This window comes from Pteropus medius, unplaced genomic scaffold, assembly GCF_902729225.1.
Source record: "Pteropus medius unplaced genomic scaffold, Ma_sr-lr_union100, whole genome shotgun sequence".
Taxonomy (NCBI): domain Eukaryota; kingdom Metazoa; phylum Chordata; class Mammalia; order Chiroptera; family Pteropodidae; genus Pteropus; species Pteropus medius.
The window spans coordinates 9,000,540-9,023,518 of NW_024354503.1; the positions used below are offsets into that span (position 1 = coordinate 9,000,540).

General features: G+C 33.0%; 1 protein-coding gene across 1 annotated transcript in view; it reads left to right on the top strand.

Moving 5' to 3' along the window:
- Nucleotides 1-22,979, top strand: part of NKAIN2 (sodium/potassium transporting ATPase interacting 2) — an 828,054-nt gene that overhangs the window by 684,681 nt on the left and 120,394 nt on the right. Inside the window, exon 4 of the mRNA XM_039854273.1 lies at nt 8,930-9,130. Coding sequence (XP_039710207.1) covers nt 8,930-9,130 — 201 coding nt within the window. The remainder of the gene's footprint in view (nt 1-8,929; nt 9,131-22,979) is intronic.

Sequence of the window (22,979 nt, forward strand, 5' to 3'; positions counted from 1 at the left end):
GGAAGGAAGGAAGGAAGGAAGGAAGGAAGGAAGGAAGGAAGGAAGGAAAATTAAGATTTTAGATTCTGGAGGTTCAGTTAACTTTAACATAACATGGAGCCTTTCTTATTGAATTCTTTTTTTCTTTTCTTTTCCTTCTGTTCTCTTTCCCCACACTCTTCCTCTTTTCTTTCTTTCTTTCCTATTTTCTTCTCTTCCTTTCCTCCTTTTCTCTCTTTTTTCTTTTAGAATATTACAAGGATCATCTTAAAAAAATGTTTTATATCCTAAATGTAGACTTTCTTTCCACCTGAGAGTTAATATGCATTTCTTGAGCAGGAACAGTGACTATATTGGAGCTTAACATACTCTTTTACTCATAAGAAGAAAGCAATTGACCAAGATAATATCACTTTATATAATATATATATACACACACACACACACACACACACACGTGTGTGTGTGTGTGTGTGTGTGTGTGTGTGTGTGTGTAGTACGAGGTATAACATTGTGACATTGAAAAAGGAATGAAATTAATCAGGAATGCTTCTTAGACAGAGTAGCCCAAAGTATTAATTTAAATGCAGAGGGATATACGGGATGTTAATAAGGAGATATTGAAGATGATTTCATAAAAATGTTATTTTCACAATAATGCTCAGGATTCAGATGGCACATACCAATTGTGGAATAATATAAAACATGTATCTAGACTAAGAAGGTAGTCAGGATAGGATTTAGAAAAGTGAAATACTGGCCTTTTTTGGAACACAGACATGAGGAAGCTGTTTTCAGACTAAAAACATCGAAAACATAAAATATCAGTGTACTTTAAATATTTCACTAAATCTTTAGTGAATCTTTCTTCCTAGTGGGAAGGAACACATTTTGTTTTTAAAATTTTAGCTTTTAGAAATCTATATCGGACTTTCTTCTTCTGTTTTTAAAATGATCTCTGCAGTGTTTTCCATATTTATCGAAATTCTTCCTTAAATCTTTTTTTGAATAACTAACAATAGGAGCCAGAAATTGGAGTTAACATTAGCTATAGTGTCATATTGAATTATGATCTATAATCAGCCAAATCCCAAAGTTACCCATAGTCAAAGCTTCTAGAATAAAGTAAAGGCATGAATGTATATTTGACGCTTCATCTACTTCTCTTAAGTTCACCATATAGTAAGATAAATAACATCTTTTGATTTTAGAACTGTTAGATATGAACCTTCATATGTTCTGGGCTGCATTCCTATATATGCAACATTCATTCAACCTGTTAAAATGCATTTGTAATTTTGCTTATCTTCTCAAAACCATATTTTCTCAGCTCCTTCTTCTTGGCATCTTGAACAATATAATTTGCTTTCACTGATTCTCATATGTTACCAGGATAAATTTAGCAATGGGGTTTTCATATGTATAAGCAGGTTTGCATAGATCTATGAATATATTAACAGAAGAAAACACCTTTATTTAAGGTTAGAATATTTTCACCAGCCAGAAATAAGCCATGAATGATGACAATTTTAAAGAACTTTTCAGGGTTTCCTATGAAGTAGTACTCATATGTAGACCTTAGCAATGAGATATAATACAATGCTTTCTGATGATATTTTAAACTTTAACCCAATATATATTTGTTGTAAATAAATTAAAGTTCATTAAAAAAAACAACAACATGAATCTTGGTGTCAAATACAGCCTTTCTCACTATGCCAATTCCTGCCTCCTTAGCTAACTACAGAATGTCATTCAATCACAGGGTTTCCTAACTACTCATCTCAGTCCTATATATATATGTTTTATTAATATAAATATTTTTACCTCCCAGAGTATTTTGTTGTTGTTACAAGGTGCTTCTATCCATTAAATGTGCTTGCTTGGCATTCCTGTAATGTCATCACCAGAAATATATTTTAAGATAAGGAGAATGCTGACTTGTTCCCATTCTTATTCTGAACATATAGAAAGCAGTGGTCCTGGTTCTAATCTCCCTGGACCCTCATGGAACTCAGCAGAATAGTCTGGTATGATTAAGTCCAAGCATTTGGATTTTATACCATTTATGTCATCACCTCTATGATGACTGTTGTTTAATAAAGCACCTGTACTAGACTCACAACATGTTTCCTGCACTATCCACCCCAGTCCTACAGGAGACTTGATTACGTTTATTGTAATAACTCTTGGTTCATGTTTGACAGTGCCAAAGTCCTGTCACTGATAAGAATCTTTTGACAAGCTAGGATACTTGGTTTAATATTTAGGTCCCTCCCCAGTTTAGCCCCAACTTATCTTTCAAAAGCTATTTTATGCTATTCCTTTTCACAAACTCTCATCTCATAAAATTAAGGCTACTTACTGGTCCATAAATATATCAGTAGTCTTTGCTCTATGAGTTTGATTATTTGGTCTATGTGCTTAAAAAAAAAACTTTCCCTCAGGCTGTGGGCCTATCTAAGCCTGGCTCTTCTTCCAGGACCCAGCTAGAGTGCCCATCTCTAGGAGGCTATTTCACCAGAGTCCATAGGCATCACACTCTTTGAGTACCTGTGCATAGATGGTCCACACCTCTCATTAGGTTCTTATCAACTGCCTCCTTGTATTGTTACATTTTATCTTTATACCTTGTCCCCCAAAAGAGATGATAAACCCCATAATATTAGGGATAGCATTTTATATATATTTATATCATTATGGCCTGGTAGAATGCTTTGCAAATGCTATATGAATAATTAATATTTGTTAGTAACTGTGTTGTTAACTATAACCTAATTACCATTTAGTAAGGAGTGCAGTTTCTAGCCTTTCAGATAGTAACTAAGCAGTCTAGATACGAGAATGTATAAATTTCAGTATTATTATTCCAAAAGAAGAACTAAGTATTAGGAAATTCCAGAAATCTAAGAAAATATTTCAGATTTTTTAAACTGCAACTCAATCTCTGCAATATAGCCTCCATTGCTTACTGTCAGAAATAGATATGTGCCTGTATGCTCTTCTTCAAATGTCATAAACTCTGAAAATAAATTTTAGTTTCTAATTGAAATTCTGAGATGTTACTAGTAGTTTCTCATTTGCTTGTCAACTTTTTTTTTTAATCAAATGCTTATTATTTGTTGAGCAATTAGGCTTCTTGCAGTGACCTGAATACATACACCCCCTTGTCAGAAACAACATTTTAGTGCTAATAAGAGCTTTCACATAACACATCAGACCCTATTATTTTAAAAAATGACATGACCAAAAATAGGGTCCTTTAAGTGAACTTTTTGAAGACTTACTAAGGGAGATGAATAAATATTTTGACACGAATTTTTTGTCGCTATACTGATCAGAATACATAATTATGAAACTTTTCTTTAGACATAAAAGTTTTCAAATTTTCTAAGTCCGAGCCCATTTTGTATGTTTTTCAATATAAGTCTACACAGAATATACAAGATTTGACTTTTGGTTTTCTGCCTTATTATGTGCTAATGAAACTAGCTCTTTGTCTCAAAATTCTTTATAATTTTGAGCTCAAAATTGAAAATATATCAGAATTAAATAAGCTATTGATTATGCATGGAGCAGGTCACACTCAGGAATTTCTGTTTCATTTAAAAGGGACTTCAAGGAGACCTTTCTATTGTCTGTTTTACAGCCGGGAATTTTACTCTGTGGTTAAAATAATGCACACATGCATACATACATAGAGACCTTTTGTTAAAACATCTGCATGAAATAAATTAAAATATAAGATTGTGCCAGGAATCAACCAGTTAATGATTGCTGGTTGAAGATGCACTTACTTACATTTCATTCTGAAACTGCACCAAATGATATTAAAGAATAAAAAAGGGTTAAACACACAATAAAAAGAGAATATGAAAAGGAATAAATGGCCAAGAAATGTCAACAGTTTTTAGAAAATAGAAAGTAGATGGAGAATTGCCAAGTGACTCAGCAGTGTGAAGAAAACTAAAAACTATAGACATTCAGAGGAGAGTTCCAAGGTGCAGATTTGACCTATGAAATCTTTGGAAAATCAGGATTTAAGAGTGGAAGGAGTATGTCAGGCAGAGGTCTAGGAATGGACTGAATAATCTATTCGAGGAATGTTTAGACTACCCCAGGCTCTTCCTTTAGTCTGCACAACCAGGCTTCTCCTCTGGACAGGTGAGGCTCTTGAAGCACAGGTAGGCATGGCTAAGTGTCTGAAAACATGAGGATTTAATTAAAGATGACACACTGGGAAAAAAAATCTGCATATTATGTACCAAGACCACCATCTCCTTTTCAGTTCAGCCCAAGGATGCTGTGGTCTGGTGTCTACCCTATAAGTAACCTGGAAGACCCAGAGCAAAGTCGTACAGATTCCCACAGATCTAGCATTTAGAAGGCACTGCCTAGTCATTATCATATGTGAAGGATACCGGCTGATCAGCTCAGCCCACTAATACATAACAAACTGCCAGTCAAGTTTTAGTTTATCTTTTTTGATATGAAAGGACAACCAACAATCACCAGAATTTTAAGGAAAGGTTCCAACAAGAAAGTCAAAGACAAAAACGAACATAAAAGAAAATCTTCAGGGCAATCCCACTGGCTGTTTGATCTGCTGGGATTGCTCTTTGCCATGTTTGTTCTCTTCGTTTCTACACTTTATTCAGGACTCTGTTTAAATACAAATTAATAAGAGATGTATTTTCTTACCACTACATCTAAAATAGTGTCACACTCCCCCCAATTCTTCATCATTCTATTTCTTTACTTGAATTTATTTTTCTCCACATATTAATCACTCCATACATGTTGTAAGATTTTTATACATATATTTTTGTCCATTTCTCCCTCTTATAAGGGTAGGAGCATTGCTTTTGGCACATAGTAGATTCTTGATAACTATTTTTAATATTATTTATCTACTTATTTATGTACTAAAAATAAGTAACTTTAAAAAAAGCAAAAACAATGTAGAAAACAAAATTTAAAAACAATAATCAGAGAACTAAGAAAAGTTATAGCCAAGAAACAACTTAAAAATATTAGCTATGCACAAGCAAAAATTAAAGAAGAATTATCTCTTAAAAGTTTAAAATATTAAAAATTAAAACTATAGTTCAATGTCAGATTGGGAACACTTGGTAAAGAAAGTCTCCAAAAAGAGTAAAGAGAAATATAAGATATGAACAATAGAAAAAAAAAAAAAGAATGTAAGAGATAATCATGAAAATGTGTGACTTATAGGAGCTCTTTTAATAAAAAAAAAGTAGTAGGGAGGGAATAATTAGTATATAATGCAGGATGTTTTCTAGAATGGAAGGAAAGTGCTCCTGGACGGAATGGCCCTCCAGATGCTCTATAAACTAATAAAAAAAAAAAAAACCATCAAGGCACTCTCATATAGAATTTCAGAAGCTAAAGCTAAAAAGATTTTCTACATAGATCATCTTAAATTGTAATATGAAACTAAAATAAGTTATAGAATATATAGAGAATATATATATTTTTTGAAACCTAAAAAACAGCACTTTATATTATTGGCTATGTAAATATTCAGTAAAGCTACAGAAAATCTTTCATGAGAGTAGTAATACCAAAATAATAACAATAATTATCTGTTGAGAAAGAGATAGAGAAATAGTATTTAGGCTTACAGAGGTGACATCATTTCTATGTATCAAATTTTATTTAAAAAATTACTGCAAGTAAATATAAAATTTAATGAGTCTGAGTGATGGGTATAATGATATTGTAATAGCCTCTACACTTTTTGATGTTTTATGAAATATATCACTATTTAAAACAAAAACATGCAAGAGAACAAAAGAAAAAAACAGGCTACATAAAAAATTGTACCAAAAAATACATTTTTTAATTGTAATAACGGAAACCAGAAGATAATAGAGAAATATCCACCCAGTTATGAGTGAAAATAATCTTCAACTGAGAAGATATACTCAGCTACAGTAGCAATTAATATAAAAGTAGGATGAAAACACTTGAGACTTTAAATCATTCACCTATTCTTAAGAAACTAGTGAATTATGTACTCTGTGAAACAAGAGAGCAAACTAGGTAAGAAAAAGGCATGAGAGCTTTTAAAAAAAATGGCACTGGTTAAAAATGGCAAGATAGATTTTATTTTAACTACTGCAGGAGGAAAGAGAGACTTCAGTGTAGAACTGAGTTCAACTCCAAGTTAAACAGGCAAGGACTTTATTAAAGACTATTTCAACATGGGAGAGAAATTAAACTCTACTCCACTGAAACAAAAGTTGGGATGATTTTTTAATGCCTGGGTAAGCTAATGTAAATGTATAGAGGACATTATGGGGAAAGTTAGTCTATGTTATTAGGCCATCTGTGTTTGTTAATTGTCACTTATCAAAGGTAGGCTCCTATCCATTCACAGAGACCATGATATAACGGTGCTATCTTCTTTGACAATTACATTTCAAAGGGGTGGCTCTCCAGACCTTGAGAAAGACATTCCTATGCTTTAGAAAATTTACATCTTGAATGAGCAGGGAAATAATTTACAATTGCAAGTTTTCTAAAGAAAATGTTCTAAAAAAATTGAGATCGGAGGCCTACACTTGGGAAGAAATCTATTTAGTCAAGCTGAGGGGAATATTAAGTCATCTTCATCAGATCCAGGAAACTGAGGATCCAACATAAGAGAGAAATAGTGCTAAGTGAAGACCCATATCCAATTCTGTACACTATGCCTGGAGTCTGATGAGAGCAGAAGCTTGTAGAATTCTAGATCAAAAGTCCCCAGCAAAATAACGAACAAAGAGTTATTGATTCTGATGTATTAGACCATGTAGAAATTAATATTGAATGAATCCTTACAGTTCTATTAATCTAAAAAGAATTAGTGACAGATAGTGAAAAATATGCAGCAAAATGTAAAGGAATCAGTAACAAAGATAACTAGAATATCCCCAAATATTTGGAGATTAAACAACACATTTCTAAATAACACATAGGTCAAATATCTCTCAAGAAAAACTAAAAATTATTTTGAACTAAATGAAAATGAAAATACAATATATCAAACTTTGTGGGATATAGTGAAAGCAGTGCTTAGAAGGAAATTTATAGACTTGAGTGCATATTAGAAAAGAAGAAAGATCTAAAATCAGTAACCCAAGCTTCCACTCAAAAATACTAGAAAAAGAAGAACATATTAAATCCAGAGTAAGCATAAAAAAAGAAATAATAAAAATTACAGCAGAAATAATAGAAATTGAAAACAAGAAATCAATAGAGAAAGTCAATTAAATCAAAAGCTCTTTCTTTGAAACATTAATAAAATTCATAAGCTTTTAACCTGGGTAAGAAAAAATTAGGGAAGACACAAATTACTAATATCAGAATAAAAGAGAGGTCATCACTATAGATCCCGTGGACTTTGAAAAGATAGAAAAGGAATATTATTAACAACTCTGTGCCCGCAAATTTGATAATATAAATGAAACAAATTTCTTTAAAGACACAATCACCCAAAACTTACACAAGAAGAAACAATTTGAATAGAGCTATATCAATTAAAGAAATAGAATCAATAATTAATAGCTTTCAAAAAGCACCAGGCCCAGATGGGTTTTCTGGTGAATTCTACCATACATTTAAGAAAGAAATTATATCAATTTTCTACAGTCTCCTTTAGGAGACTGAAGCAGATGGAAAACATCCTAACTCATTCTATGAGGCAAGCATTAACCTAGTGCTAAAATCAGACAAATACGTTACAGGAAAAGAAAACTACAAATAAATACCTCTATGAATATAGATGCAAATATCCTCAACAAAACATTCTCAAAATGAATCCAACAATATACAAAAAGATTAAACACACACCAAGTTGAATTTATCTCAAGTATATATAAGACTGGTTCAATAATTAAAAACCAATTAATGTAATCAAAAATATGGATAGTTTTTGTGGTGGTTCAAGGTCACAAAACCTGATTTGATATATTTTCTATGCAAAATCTACCTAGTCAATCCAACACTTCATTTTGGAGTGAGAGTAGTTGGCATTTATTATCTTGCAGCTCTGTCACTGAGACTGAAATAATTCTTTTTTCTCACCACTGACCGACCCTCTCTGTTAGAATTCTTCTTTCCTGAAGACTTGGCAGGTAATAAAATGTGTTCCATTCATTCTTTTAGCCATTCTCTTCTGGGAAGATAACATTTGTCCATGTGTTATTGATAACTCCATGTTTGTGTATGCGATTGCAAACTCTGTGTAAAAACTCTATCATTATTCCATGTATAGCTACACATCAACCTAACATGCTGAACCTCACCTTGTTGACTTATTATCCAGACCCTGCAAGAATTTGCTAATGATATTTTCTAAGAAATATTATGGCCAGTTTTACAGTACCAATTGACAAGATTGAAAAGACCCTGATATAATTGTACAATAATAGTAAGGAGAAAAAACAAGTAGTATTGTGTTCTGTTAAATAAAGGTCTTACACATTTTAGTATTAGCCACATTATGTTAAATTTTGCTGAATTGAAGTACGACTTTGATATTTAAAATGGGCAAAAGGCATATAGTCTGAGGGAGAGGAAAATAGCAGATTTAATAAATGATGAACTGCACTTGACAAAATAGTTTAAATTGTTCCCTTTGAAATATTTACAAGTCCTAAACATAAAGACTCTGGTATTACAATTAATGTAAGTCATTGATAATTTTACTAATAGTTTTATTTATATTATTGTAATCACATAAACCTATATAAGTAGAAGCCATAGGTACATAATTTTCAAGTAGAACTGATAGTTTTACTTTAGATGCTTTCTTTCTACCTATAAAATGTAGTAAGAGGAGGAGGGAAACCCACATTTTCAAACGGGAAACCTAGAACAAGTCAGCCCCCGAAATCTAACTTTTATAAAATAATTCTCATCCTTATAAATTGCCTTCTTACAGGAAACAGACCTTATCCTGACTTTTAATATTTCAATGCACCGATCTTGGTGGATGGAGAATGGACCAGGATGTACGGTGACATCAGTGACACCTGCCCCAGACTGGGCCCCAGAAGACCATCGCTACATCACGGTCTCAGGGTGTTTTCTGGAGTACCAGTACATAGAAGTGGCTCATAGTTCCCTCCAGATTGTCCTCGCAGTAAGTGTTGACAGCCAACCACTCTTTCTAGTGCTTCCGGACTTGTGTTATTTCTGTGCAGTCTCAGTGCGCACAATGGAATATGCAGGTAAAATGTGGCTATTTTCTATTTCCTAATTAATGCCACTTTTAATAAGGATTTGTGAGATTAAACCAAGCCGTACCCTGGACTGAGTGTGCCGGTTTTTTCCAGCAATCACTAAAAGACATTGCCATCTTTAGCATTTTATATAAGAAATCCAACCAGTCAGGGTTTGATTATTTGGCTTTTGGTGGACTTTTCCAAAGAATCTGAAGGGAAGATCAGAGAGTTTTCATAACTAACATGCTGCAATACCCAAATTTATAAGATTTCAATAGGTATTCCGCCCCACACACAGTTTCTTTCCGGCTGTGCTATTAGTCTTGGGAATTCTCTTCTTCATTTGCCCTTATCTTCTTCCCAGATGTCCCCAGGTACCATCCATCACCCTTTGTCCCTCTCCCCTCAATACAATTCAGCTTTATGAATTAACTCTACTTCTAGGATTTATGCCCTCATTTTTTTCCCCAGTATTATGCTGATAAAGAGCCTTCCCTCTACCAGGAAGCAGTAGGAATTATCAATAACTCCTTTGTATTTCTATATTTGTAGAACTATTTTTGTAATATATGCCTATGTTATATAAAATATGTTATTTTACACTGTCTCACTACGACAAAGAGATAAATAAGATCAATAACATACTCCTTTTCAAGAAAAACTTTTTTTAAGGCTAAATGAATAATTTTGTGGGATTTATAAAGTTTAGGCAACTTTATTATAGATGTCTCCCTTTATTTATTACAAATCTACATGTGCTAGTCCACATGTTTTTTCTGACTCCATGTAGACCTGCAGTTATTGTGCATAGTCTTAAAATTAACAACGAATAATGCAAGTAGAATCTTGCACTTGATTATCTTAAAATAAAGATTAGTTAGATTTGATGGGATGGAAGTAGTCATTTAATTATTTAAAATCTATTTAGCTGAAGTATTCATTCTCATGTGGTATAAATAAAATATTTCTGGTTTTGGAGGACAAATAAAACATCTTCATATATATGTTAGAGAGAGGTTATAGATAAAATATTCCTTTGTTGGAACTCTGTTTTTTACTGTACCCAAACATTTTGGAAAACTTCCATTTATGTGTCAAGGATGCTATAAAGATATAGCTTGCTTATATGCGTGGATAGTTACATGTGACTATTTTAGAGAGTTAGTTGAAATTATGTATAAACTGTATTCACTGATTTATTAAACCCCACATAAAATTTTGGCACACGAGTAATTTTCTAAAAAATACATTTGGACATGGAAACATATGCTGAGTCTGACATACTACCTAAAAAAAATATATTTTACATAAGTAAAAACCATCTGTAAAGGCAAAATGTCTAGAGCGCAAAGAAGATGGATGGAGTGTCTCTATGAGCAGTTGTGACTGATATTTCAAGCTATTGGCTCTCAATGCTGTCTACGTTGCCCCAGTTGAGTGGAAAAATAGTTTGAGCAAACTATCACAGGATGTGACAACTTTACCTCTCCCTTTTTCCACCCGTTCTATTCAGGAGCCATTCTTTTGCAATGCCGATTATGGATCCCCTGAAAATAAGTTAGCGACAGCGTACCCAAGCCGACTGCTTGGAGAATATTCAGCAGCCTTTCAGTGTTTAGACATGCTGTTGTCTAGCCAGTCTTGGGCTGAAAGCATCCGCTGCACATAAAACTTAGCAAATCTTAACTAGAGTTTTAGAATGCAAATTAAAATTGAGCTTATCTTGAACAATTTGTTCCACTTAGTTAATGGAAGCCTTCCAACTACATTTTTCTATAGTCGTTCTGATCCTTTCTACTGTCATGAGTAAGAGATGAAATAATGTCTTGAATCTCTGCTCCTCTCATTTTCACATTACCCAAGTCATCCCCCTGACATGAAGTGTTCAGTTCAGTCCAGTCCAGTGAACACTATCTGAGTGCTTGGCCCCTGTTTGCATCTAGAGAAACAAATGACAAGATCCCTGACCTTGAGGATGTCACAATCAAAAATGGAGTGATGTTCCTAAGGGTACTAACCATGTGCAAACAGGCACATTTCAGGGCTGTGATAGACAGAGAATACAGTTTGTGCAGTTTACAGCATTATCTTGGCTCTTGGTTCCATCCTGCTTTTTGTAAAGTCAGCTAAACTCTCGCTCTTCTCATTGTTTTCACCAGTCTTTGAAGCTGCCCTCTCTTCCAGGATATGTGGCTTAGATCTGCTTTCATAAACTGCTGTTCTTCCAGCTACTGCTCTTGATTAACTCCAAATCTCTCTAGTTCTTTTTCTCCACCTTCACTAAGCCTTTCTTTCACAGATTCCTGACCCCTGGCACGCCTGTCACCCCGTTGTTCGGTTTTCTGCCAATCAACTTTGAGCTGATTTTGAAATTAGCATTCACAAAGCCCACATTTGCATTGCACATACATAAGATATCTCCAGTCTACAGCCAAAGGAAGATGAGTATAATATCCATGTAATTGGGAAGAGGAGCTATTAATCACACAGTTTCCAGCCGAGCAGAAAGGACTGCCAGAATGCCATAATGATGAGCCAGGTGTGAGATTTTGTGCTTTCTCCTCCTCCAGCAGCAGCATTTTCTTTTAGTTAGTATCAGATATCACATTCAAAAAGAATGCAGGTGTGCACAATTTTAATAAAACCAAAAATAAAAAATAGCCTACACTTATAAAATAGATCAAATAAATATGTATAGGGAGAGCCAAGGAGGAGGTCAACTAGAAAGATGATGCTATTCACGTTGCAAAAGAATTAAGCCAATTTCTTCAAATGTGTGATTACAACTGCACCGTTTACAAAATGTCTTCACAGGAATTAAATATTTTGACTTGTGGAACAGTCCTGTGAGGGCAGCAGAACAGGTTACAGGCCTTTCCCGAGACTTCTTAGCTAGTAAATAGGGAAGATGGACATGCTGATCTGTTTTTCTCTGGTACCAAGGATGAGAAATAGGCTTCACCCTGCATGCCAGCACCAGCTGATGAGTAATGGATTCTTGAAGCCCAAAAATTCAGAGTTCTTTAGTGGCAAAGAATACCATAGTTAATTAGCTATGTCTCCCATGGGTGTTTGTGCCTTATATTTGTTATGCACATTATACTTCACTCACATAACTAACACAATGAAAAGGGAAGGTGTTTCACAAAGAAATGCAAATATGAAGCTTAAGGAAAAACATGTATGGCCAGCACTGAAGTAACTTTATATTTTAAAATACATGTTAAGATTTTAAATAATTTATTGGAGAAAGAAAACAAAAATAAATATTTAATCCTTCTTTTCTCTAGCTTACTTCCACAGGACCGATATCTCTACATTTTATATAAATTTCTCCAACCACAATTGCTAGGTGTTGTTTCCCTTTAGTCCCTTTATTTATTTTACTTCTGACACACTTCTAAGTTTGTAGCAATTGACTGTTAATATTTTTAGGAGACCAGGAGAGGATATTGGTAAAAGGTAAATAAGCTTAATATTTCCTGCAGATATTAAAATTGGCTTGGAAACCATCTATGAATTAGCAGAGAAGTCATAGAAGGCTTTAGAATAGATTCAAAAATCTGGTGCTGTTCATAGGTTCGCTTCCAAGTTCATCCTTCAGTTATAGCTTTTTCCCTATTCAGAAAACTTTGTGCTTTGTAGAGTGCATGAAATGATGGAAGTCATTGTTCAACAGATTGTGGTAAAAAAAAAAATTGAAGATAAACTATATGTCTTCAGATGGATGGAGTCACAGCTGTTTCTAATTACTCTCAGTTAATGATAAATATTTGCCATTCAGCTTGCTAAGACTTGCCTAGAAATACCATTGGTGAAGAAATTTTCAAAACCTTAAATGCCTTCCTTTATCCAAGTTGATTTGGGGTTGTGCTGGGAATGGCGTATGAATATTTCTTTGGATGTTGCTGACTTGCGTGATTCATGGATGAGAGGGAAGGGCTTATTGCTCAGGCTGCATTTGACTCCTTTAATCTGGAAATGCTTATTTGCAGACAAAGATTGGATTGTCAAAGATTTGAGTCCTGATTTTCATGTAGCCTAGAATATTGCTATTAAAGTGGTAAATAGTAAATTTATGTTGTGAACTTTAGTAGTTTTAAAAGGGTAAGTGAGGAGATGGTATGAGCTGATACTCAGCTACTACTGCATTCAGAAGTGAAATGATTGCCATGTGTATATTCTTCGTTACATTTGTTTGAATTGAAAAAATTAAGACAGATTTCCTTAAGAAACAAAATAGATTTGATTTTTAGTTTATTTGTTTCACAGTGAAACATGAATTAGCCATTTAATTTATAAGTTATTGTGTTTGCTATTTTTTATAAATTAAATTAGCCATATCTGCAGCTCTATGGTTTGATAAAAATATGCTCAAATCACATAATTTTTAAATATTTCAGTATTCAGTATCCCACACACATTTTTTTATATACATCAGAATAAGCTAGGTGCCTTTAAGAAAAAGAGTTAGGAGCATAATTAGTAGTTGTTTATTATGTCTTGGTAGTGTGTTTTTGGTATAGTTCCCAGAAATCGCTGATGCATAATGGGCAATTTCCATTTTTTTGCCATCATTAAAATTGAAGAAAAACCTAATAGATCTGTCAATAGGTATATTATTTGAAATAATTTTTATTTAGATAATCATGTAAATGATTTACACCTAAATCAGAAGTTGTAGGAGTTAAATGAGTCATTGTAACAAATGTCTCTAATTCTTCTCTTATAACAAGACTTTTTGTGCTTAAACCTAAAAAATAAATAAATAAATAAACTCATACTAAATTCTGCCTTATTCTAGTACTAATAAGAAATAAATTTCAAATAAAATTTTATTTTTGTACCTAATTTTGATCAACATTTGTAATCGACTGTTGATTTGATCAATTTTATAAATCATAATTGTCGTGATAGCCCAAATAATAACATATTTTTATTTTCTCAACCAAAAAAACATAACTATGTGAAGTGATGGATGTGTTAATTAACTAGATGGTGGAAATCCTTTCAGAATGCATCTGTATATCAGATCACCACAATGAATATTTTAAATATCTTACAATTTTATTTTCCAATTATACCGCAGTAAAGCTGAAAAAAAAATTAAATGTCAAGAAAAAGAATACATTTTTAACACTTAATGCCTTATAGATATGGGAAAGAAAAAAATCAAATTTAAATTTATACGTATTTAATTTAACACATACAAATTTATATTATACACATATATAGTTGGTGCAGATAAGTATGATAGTGTGATAGGTATAAAACTTTAAAATAAATAAACATTACATTAGAAAAAGTTCTGTGGATGCAGTGGTATGGAAATACAAGTTCAAAAGAAAAGGAAATACATAAAATTTATGATTATATAAAAGAATATGCACATGTGTTTTTAAATGAAAGAGGGCGAATTTCAAATCACAATGGCATTCAAATTTCATTGTAGATATATACATTTATTTATTTATTGAAATTAAGTTTATTGAGGTAACATTGGTTAATACAATTATATAATTTTCAGGTGTACATTATAATTTGACATCTGTATATTCTATTGTGTGTCTACCACTCAAAGTCCAGTTTTCTTCAGCTATCATATATTTGATCCCCTTTACCCACTTCACCTTCCTCCTAAACCCTATATTTGACTCCCTTTACCCCATCTTCCTCCCTCCTCCTCGCCCACCCTACTAGTAACCACTAGCCTATAGTCCATGTCCATGAGTCTCTGTTTCTTTGTCCTGCTCATTTGTTGCTTTTAGGTTTATAGCCCATATATAAGTGATATCATGTAATTTTCAACTTTTTCTGTCTGGCTTATTTCGCTTAGCATGATTATCTCAAGGTCCATCCATGTTGTCACAAATGGCAGTATTTCATCTCTTCTTATGGCTGAGTAATATGTCATTGGATATATTTAAAAGAGTAACTAATGTCCCTTTAAAACTTAATGTTAATATTTATAATATGCCAATATAATTAGCCCTTTTGCAGCCATTTAAACTAATGATGAAAAATATCAAACATCAGTTTCAAATGTACACAGTTTTTAAACAGATTTCTAAAAATTCTTTCTTAAAGGCCATTACTCTAAAGCAATGGTTTTTAATGCTGCCTGAGACTAGAAATTATTCACTTTTTTAAAGGATTACCATGAACATTACTTACTTCTAGAAATTTTGTCTCCTTAGGCCTGAAATAGGATCTATGTGGGTGTAATTTTCAAAATTTTCACCAGAAATATTAGTGTCTTCCCTTTCTTTTCACTACTGATCTCTCTGTTGTCCTGAATTGCTCAGGAATATGTGGTGTTTGGTCAGGAAGATGACTCTATAATACCAAAAATGGTACCCCAGCTCCATTGCTTATCAACTCCTTTTTGGGCTTTGAGAGTCATTTCCCTTCCAGTATTGCAGGGTCAAGCCCATGACATAATTAGTCTGTCATCAAATATTGAATGTGTATATCTGTACCAGGTCTGCTATATCTCCACACTAAAGAATGAGGTGGTATAGAGCTGGAACTAAAAACTGAGTCTACTGATTCCTAGTCCAGGGTCCAAGACGGGACAATAGTTTTCTACTTAGGACAAAACTACTTGCTGCCTGTGATGGAAACAGACAAAATGACAAGCATTTGGCTTCTTCCCTAGCTCCTGTAATGCTTCAATAGCTTTACTGCTTGGCTTCAAATATTTTACATACTGCTCCAAACTCTAGTTCTCCTGGGTACTGAGATACACAGACATACTTGTCATAGGATAGTAACCCAATAAATGAAATAAACGTGATTTGTCTCTCTGTAATATCATGATAAATTATATATATATTTATAAAAATATGAGAAGAACCAAATCACAATTGTGAACAGGGGATTTTTCCAATGAAAAAGTTCCTGAAATAAGAGAATGAAAGTGGTAAATAGAATTAGGAAAGGACATTTCTTAGCACATATAAACAATATTCTACAAACTAATTTTAGAACCCCTACTGGATTTATCCTTGAATAGGAAGAAATAATCAAGACCTATTAATACTTCTGAAATGGACACATGTTTTAACATTATAACCTTTCTCAATTTATCTTGCCAATAGCAAAGTCATTAGAACACTATCCTTTCAGAACTTAATACCCTGATGTTTTATCCACAGATGTCAGTCAAGTTTGGTAAAAATAAACCTTGAAGATTCAGTTATCATGCACTTTATTTTATTTTGTTTTATTCCTGAAATGTGCCCTTATAAATTGGTGAGTAGTTTTGTGAGTTCATGAACGCAAGAACTTGAACAGCCTCTAAAGTCAAATTAAGTCTAAGATTTTTTTTTTTTTTTTGCTTTTAGTGTTTTCTGGTATTCCCTACATGCAAATTCAGAAATAAAAGTAAAATATTCACAGTCTGGGAATAACAATCCTTAAATCTTACACACAGCTGCATAAGAAACTATTTTATAATTATGAACTAAAGGAGATAATGTTTAAGAAATTTCCTTGAAAACAATAAAGGTGGTGTTATTTATTTTCTCCTTAGCTCAGTTTCTCCCACCACTCCTTGAGAATACTATTATTTTTTCAAACTAACAGTGATGTTCAAAAATGAACAAAGTCCAACCAAGTGTACTTACTACTCAAACAGAACTGTGATTCTCAAGCCAGTGTAATACTATTTAGTGTACCAAACACTAGCCTACGCAAAGGTAAGTTTTATCCCATATCAATCATTATCATCAGTATGTAATATCAGGTTCTATGTAAACATAATGTTTGAAGCACTTGCTTACCTCCTAGAGTATGTCACTTGATCTATGAGAATAGCTAGAAACATTATGGAATAAAAATACCAACACATTTAAGATGGTAGTAGGGATTCTAGGCTGCAACAAATCACCAATAATTAGGTTTCAAATGAGATATTTTCTTCAATAATATGAAATTGTCTACATAGAGTATTGTGCAATGAGCCATGTACAGTTTCATTTCTTATATTTAAATTTATAATTACAAATTTGTTTCAGAATAAAATAGTTAAGTATATTAAATCATAAGTCATTTTGGAAAGAAATAGAGTACTTAGTATATATATTTAGTATTTAGCACATACTAAAAGAGTATTTTTTGAAAAATATAAGTTCTTGGCCTTGAAAAAAGGTTACCATCTTACTTTGTAATATATAATATCATTGTATTTTAGGATGTCTTTTCAGTCATGATCAATTATTATGATAAACATTTATAAGAAATGTCTGTTGGCAATTTCTTTTTTACAAGAACTTCTAAACAGTGGTAAAATAATAGCAGAATGTGTTAGCCTTTTCAAATAACAGCAGGGCATTCTTAAAGGAAAGATGTAAAGATGATTTATAATGACAGCTATTATATGAGGGATAATTTATTGTTTAGCATGTCATACTTGAGTAAAAAAGAATTAAAATATGGGCAAATACATTTAAGCTAAATAGTGTTTACACAGTAGAAGAAGAGCCATCTGTAATATTCCTTCTGTACCTTTTGCTTGTATTGATCCTATAAATAGTATTTTAAACTCTACTATTTTCAACCCACACATTCTTCTACACAATGCAGTATATAATTCCTAGTCCTTATTATCCTCTTTCCTATTCCTGTGCTGTGGCATCATGACTGAATTCGTCCTGACTCTGCCATTTATTCCTCTGATCTTTGTTCTGACTCCCACAAGTTGTGAAATTACTTTCAAGTAGTAACCCTGAGAGTCAAGGCTACATCTTTTTACACACATATGTTTATCACTTATTCTCTGAATTTAATTCAAAATATTATATTTTATTATACTTAATGAGGCAGCTATTTGTCACATGATTATTTTGGTTAATGCTAATTGCAAATATGGCAGAATAAAGCAGGATAAGATAAAAGAACTACCAAAGGGTGATCAAGGAAGGTGATTCTGATAGGTGATTTTTGAACCACTTTCTGAGTATCTTGAGAGCTGGACCATGTAGATGTTTGGGAGAAGAGCATTCTAGGTAAAAGATAGGTAAGGGCAGTGACCTCCACTCATGAGGGTGTATCTGCAGCTCTGACCATGTGTAACTAGCTACCAACCTGCAGTCAGTAATTACAGGTCACATTCTCAAAAGTAAGTCAGCTTAGCTATATCACTCGTCTTTCCTCTCTCTGCCTTCAGTCCATTTAAATTCTTTTTCTTTAAAATACTAAACACTTTCCTTCCAAATGTGGTCATTCTCCTACTCTATTCCCACATTTGAATCATTCTTAAATTTATTTTTTAAACTTTTTAAAATTCATTTTGCCTTCTTTTATTTATCTGCTTCCGCCTACCTGTAAAGCCTGATGGTGACCTTACTACTCTCCTTCTAAAGCTCTCCAACGGTCTATCCTTCTCTCTATCATTGTCATGATAAACAGCATCATCCCTGTTCTGAAGGTTGGAATCATGACATCATCTTCACTCTTCTGGTGCCATTTCTCCTCTCAGGTTAATAATCCAAAGATGTTTCTATGGAACTAAATTTTAGAGAAACATCAGTTATTTGCTGGCTGGAAGCCAATATTTTTCAGTTTTTCTAGAAAATACCTTCTAGTGTTACATTTTATTTTTTTCATCTATTAAATGATAAAATCTATTCATCACAATCCCAGCAATGCTAAGTAAAATTTTTATGGTAAACAATGTCTTGCCAGAGGTTGGTGGGCATGACTCATTATTGTCAATGATCTCTCTGTACCAATTAGTTCATATAAACCTTGAAATTTGGGAGAGTGTTTTTTTAAGGTTCATTCAATGAGAAAAATCTAGAATAATAATAATGAAAATATAATTTTGTATATCATTATTTTCACTATAGTGTATAAAACTTTCATACATGAGTTATTGTATTGTGTTCAACAACTCTGTGAGGTGAATAAGGGTTAACTCTGAGGGACCTGCCAATGTGGCTAGAAAAATTATTTGATTATTTACATTTTAAATTTTAAAAACTCACTGAAAGCTCTATTTAAATATATCTGCATGAACATATACCTGAGATTAATCTTCATTTTACTTTCTTTTTGTGATCCCTTTTGAGTTCTTTTTTCCTTTAAATCCCATATGCTTACAGATGTTAATCCCCAGAGAGCATAATGATTCTCCCAACAGAAGCGGTTTGTTGCTTGGCCTTGCTTTGCTGAAACCCAGTTAGAGGCTCTGATGACAGATAGTCTGCTTGTCAGCTTTGCCACATGAATCCAAAGAAAATGGAACTTATCAGGAGCTGAGCCTCAAGCACTACCTGTGCCTCTTATTTGGGCCATTTCATGCTAGGTTTGGCAGAGGTCTTAGTCTTTCATCATTTAGTTCACTGACAGAAAGAAAAGGGAGCTGTTGCACTTTTAGGTACCACTCTGCAGACGGCTATATTGCAAAATAAACAAACAATATATTTTTAGGGCACCACCTGCAGCAAGCAGCTGTACCAAACAGAGCAGAACCACGAAGGATGTGATTTGTTCCATTTAACATGAAGTCTTGAGGTTTGAGAAGAGAGGGAGGAGAAGGTTCTATGTATACAACCCACACATCCGCAATTTAAACTGAAGCTGATTTTCTTTCTTTTTTAGATTGGAATTGAGGTATCATTATATCTTTCCTCCTTTCCCACCCCACAACCTCTGGTTGAAAACAATTCTATTATTGGGGTTATAACTGTTAACTGAGAAAATCATTTTTCTCTGCCAGTAAACTTCCTCTTTCATTCAAGGGCAATTTTCTCTCATAGCAACCTATACTTAAATGCCAACATCTGCTATATCTAAGCTGCATATAAAATGGTGTCTGGCATTTACACGATGCCAATGACATAATTAGAGAAACTCGTACACTTGGCTTACATAGAATTTTCTTATCTTATAGCTTTCATCAATTTCAGTCCTTCGGGATCTGTCTGCCTCTCTAAATGTGCCACACAAGTCTAAAATACTTTGAAAGCTGAATTTTTAGCTCTTATTCTGATTGACAATCAGTCTTGCATTAACTTCGACCCTTCTAGACATTAAAGATGTATAATGCATTGTGATAAATTCTATCATATCTGCATTGTCTGAGTACCTAGAATTTTGAGGCTGATGCAAGAGATATTTTAAGTACTCGCTTTTTTTCTCCTAGATTTAAAAATCTCATTCTCTTAATAGCTATTGATTCTAACCTCACAAACCAAAGTCACTATTTCATTTTAAGTTCTTCTAGGTGAGCTGGGATAAATATAATTAAATTATAGATGAATCTGGAGGTGATCCAAGTAGTTATAAATTGAGGTCATTTTAAGTACAGAGAGGGACAGTTACCTTTAATCTTAGATTGGCCACCAAGAACTATACAATATTTTGCTTTTCCTTGACAATGGACATTTTAGAAAGAGAGAGGAAAATGGTTTAATGTTTAGGAAATGAACTATAATACCATTCTTGACTCCTATACCACTGACTAGATTTTTAGTCTGAAGGAGAAAAGTCCTTTGACCATCTTTTTTGTGCCTCATTAAAACTTTTTGGTGGGACTTGTTCATGTTGCTCTAAGACTCAGAGAGGTGAAATAAAGGAATTACAAATCTGCATTGTTGCATGCATCCAACTAATAGAGAAAATCAAAGCCTGTGATCCAGGAAACTGTTTCCTCCATTATTTTCATCTTCATCATTAAGATGATGATTTTTAAGAATATTGGGCACAAAATAAATTCCTGCCAAAGTAGTGTCCAGGAGTATTGAATGTGAGTACTGAATGTGAGAACTGCTTCCATCTCTTTCACCTTTCTAACGTTTACTGGAAAAAGCTCCCAGACTGGGTTTTGCTAAATTATCTGCTTCTGAATCCTTGTCAGTCTGTCAAGACACTACTTTGTGACTCTGGGACAGTGCATTTTAACTGTATGTTATTGAAACTTTGGAAGGAAAGGAAATATCTTTAGTTCCAAAGGACAAAAGAGGACCTTTAGCAGGAGCCTCAGGTTCCACAAGAGTCTATTATATTATCTTTAATGATTAATTATAGTATACCAAATATTCTTCAGGACTCTCTGGGGAATATTAAAAGGAAAGAGAGTCTTTGACCATGAGGCTCAGCGAGTGTGGAATGAGGGAGAGGGCTGAGTGAGTGAATAACATATATTAAAAAAAAAGTGGGTGACAAAAGAGAGGATTCAGCATTTCAGATGATTGAACGTGTGTGTAAAAGGTTCAGAGACAAACATTAGGCATCTTCTTGAAGCCTCAGTTTCCTCATCTAGAATAGGCATAACAATAGTATCTACCTAATTTTACCTAACATTACATGAAATTTACCCTCCTACCAAATTTTTAATTGTACGACACAATATTTTTAACTATATGTGTGTATGCATGTACAGCAGATCTCTAACACTTTTTCATCTTGCTTGACTAAAACACTATACCTTCCGGACAGCAACTTTCAATTTCCTCCTCTGTCCAGCCCCTGGAAATACCATTATACTTTCTGCTTCTATAAATTTGACTATTTTCAACACCTCATATAAGTGAAATCATGCAGTATTTGTCTTTCTGTGACTAGCTTATATCACATAGTGTAATGTCTTTAAGTTTTATCTGTGTTGCCATATATTTTTTAAGCTGAAATATGTATACCACATTTTCATTATCCATTAATTCATCTGTATGTGTATCCATTGCATGTTCATACCACATATTCATTATCCATTAATCTGTCAATTAATCTAGAGTGTTTCCACCTCTTAGCTGTTTGAGCATAGAATGGCACATATCTTTTCAAAATCCTGTTTTAAATTTTTTGAATTAAATACCCAGAAGTGGAATTTCTGGATCATGTAATGGTAAGTTTTATTTTTAATTTTCAAGAAACTTCCATACTGTTTCCCATCATAGCTATGCCATTTTACATTTTCAACAACAGAGAGCAAAGGTTCCAATATATCCACTTCTTTATCAACACTCGATTTTTTAATTAACCAATTTTTTTTTTTTTTTATAATAGCCATCCTGACACTTGTGAGGTGATATCACATTCTGGTTTTGATTTACATTTATTTGACTAGTGACATTGAGGATTTTTTCATCTTCCTGTTAGCCATTTGTATGTCTTCTTTGAGGAAATGTCTATTTAATATTTTATCCATATTTTTAATTGGGTTATTATTTTTTTGGCTATTGAGTTTTAGATATTCCTTATATATTTTAGAGATTAACCTCTCATCAGATAATATGATTTGCAAATATTTTCTCCCATTCTGTGTTTTTTTTTTTTTAATTCTGTTGACTGTTTCCTTTGTTGTGCAGAAGTTTTTTAGTCTGATGTAATTCTACTTGTCTATTTTTGCTTTCATTGCCTGTGCTTTCAATGTCACTTCCAAGAAACCGTTGCCAAACCAATGTTATAAAGTGTTTACCCTATGTTTTCTTTTAGGAGTTTTATAGTTTTGGGTCTTATGTTTAAGTCTTTATTTCATTTTGAGGCTTTTTTTTTTTTTTTACTTTTTTTAACTGTTTCACTTTGATTTTTTAAATTTTAAATTCATTTTTATTTTATACTTGTAGGAAGTAATTTTTTTTTAGTGATTAGCACTGCATTTTACTCTGCATCCTTAACAAAGCTACGTATAATCAGTATATTTAGCATCCTCCTGAATAATGCAGAACACTTAGAATGCTCTAAGTTCCCCTTAAACACCCTAATTTTCTATATCCCATGATTCATTGTCTATTATTTTATGTTTATAACTCTTAATTTACT